Source organism: Pundamilia nyererei, unplaced genomic scaffold, assembly GCF_000239375.1.
Source record: "Pundamilia nyererei isolate P.nyererei 1_Seehausen unplaced genomic scaffold, PunNye1.0 scaffold00034, whole genome shotgun sequence".
Classification (NCBI taxonomy): domain Eukaryota; kingdom Metazoa; phylum Chordata; class Actinopteri; order Cichliformes; family Cichlidae; genus Pundamilia; species Pundamilia nyererei.
Genome location: NW_005187435.1, coordinates 4,551,971 through 4,553,690, shown reverse-complemented (window position 1 = coordinate 4,553,690; position 1,720 = coordinate 4,551,971). Strand labels below are relative to the sequence as shown.

The window sequence follows — 1,720 nt, the reverse complement described above, 5'->3', positions numbered from 1 at the left end:
GAGAGAGAGCGAGAGAGAGATTGTGTGTAGTGCTCAGCACCAGCCCTTGTCCACCTGTGTCTGTCTCACAGTTATCACTGAAGTGAAGGCCTGCGGATTCATTCATGGAATAGCTGACTCAGCCGCTGAATTCATTATGTTTTTCCATTTACATTAGCAGTTGCTGCTCAGGATTATTTAGTTGGATTCTCTGTGTAAACTAAACTAAACTTTAACATTAATGTAATAGTCAGGGAATTTTGGGGTTCTTTGTCTGTGCTGAGGGTAAAACTTGTATAAATTTTAATAGATTGTATGCTGCTCAGAAGTCAACTAACAGTATGCTCTGTTGAGCTGAGTTCAAGTGATTGCATTGGTGATTGAAGAATATCCCATTTTATTCCCTGAAAAACAGGTTGGGTTGCTTTTGGAGAATGCTATAGGCTATTGTTCAAAACCTGTCAGATCAATTTTAGAGTGTTTAAATTAATCTGAACATATTATAATCCTGTACACTTCAGAAGTCATCCTGTTTCTTTTATCACCAGACATAGGATCAATAAAAATTAGCGGTCCCGTCCCACTGGCAGCCATACATGCCCATAATATTACTTCATCATGTTTGACAGATAATGTGGTGTGCTTTGGTGTGCTCATGAGGTACTCATTTGCTTCTCAGTTTTCTCTTCCCATTATTCGGTAGAAGTAAATTTGGATTTCATCTGCCCAAATAATATTTTCCAGAATTGGGCAGGCCCTTTAAGTTATTTTGTGGCAAAATCTAATTTGATATTCCCTTTTTTTATGTGTAAAACAGTGGCTTGCACTTTATTGTAAATCCTCTGCAGAAAGTGATGTAACAATGATTTTGTGGTGGTCCAATGACCCAGTGTTTTGAGTTTTGTGGGTTCATGATTTATTTGTTTTTTAAAAGTGATGTTCTAGTTCTTTACTGTTTCATCCTTTGAGTACAGTTTTGTTTCCTAGCACTTCTGAGTTTTTTGCTATATGTTTCTGGTTCTATTGTCACAGTTCACACTGGCCAACTGTGGGTGTGTGGGGAAGGAAGACTCAAAATGCAGGACTCTGTGCGATGAATGCAGTGCGTTTATTTGCAGTGAAGTAAATAGTACGCAACAATAAATCCAACTCCCGTGCTGTGTTTCTTTCTAAGTGCTCGTGCTCCGTGTCCCCGCTCCCGTGAAACATTTGCTTGCTGCTCTCCTGTTCCCGCACTCCTGCTGGAAAATCCACAGAGGCAGCTGTTAACATACAACTAAACAGCAACAGACTAGCACTCACTGATTTTGCTGGAATCACTGACGGGTAGTCACTCAACGATCCAGCGTTGGAGAGAGCTCCACCACACTTTAAAGCGGCTCCTCCAACGAAGCTTGATCAGCTGTGTGATGGTCTTCAGGTGTGGCCAACCACCTGGCAGGGCCACACCCACCAGGCCTGAAGGTGCTCTCAGAAACACCGGCATCCACACACACCTGCCTATACACACGCACACCCACAAGCATGGAACACGAGAACACAGCACAGTGCAGCAAACAAACACCATATACTATAATAATAATAATGAGGATAATAATGGTCCACACTGCTCACGGACCCCGAGTCCCTATAGAACTGGGTCCGTGACAGTTATTCCTTGTTTGATGTTAGTTCCCTTTGGTGTTACTTGCCTGTTTCCCCAGTCATGTCCACACGTCTGTCTGATCTCTTTGAATTCGAT

General features: G+C 42.2%; 1 protein-coding gene across 1 annotated transcript in view; it reads right to left on the bottom strand.

Annotated features, from left to right (window-relative positions):
* The window catches only part of LOC102200743 (elastase-1-like), a 4,376-nt gene extending 2,690 nt beyond the window's left edge, over positions 1-1,686 (bottom strand). Inside the window, exons 1-2 of the mRNA XM_013909965.1 lie at positions 1,671-1,686; positions 1,314-1,479 (exon numbers count right to left, since the gene is read on the bottom strand). Of these exons, the coding sequence (XP_013765419.1) occupies positions 1,314-1,479; positions 1,671-1,686 (182 nt within the window). The remainder of the gene's footprint in view (positions 1-1,313; positions 1,480-1,670) is intronic.
* Positions 1,687-1,720: the final 34 nt, after the last annotated feature.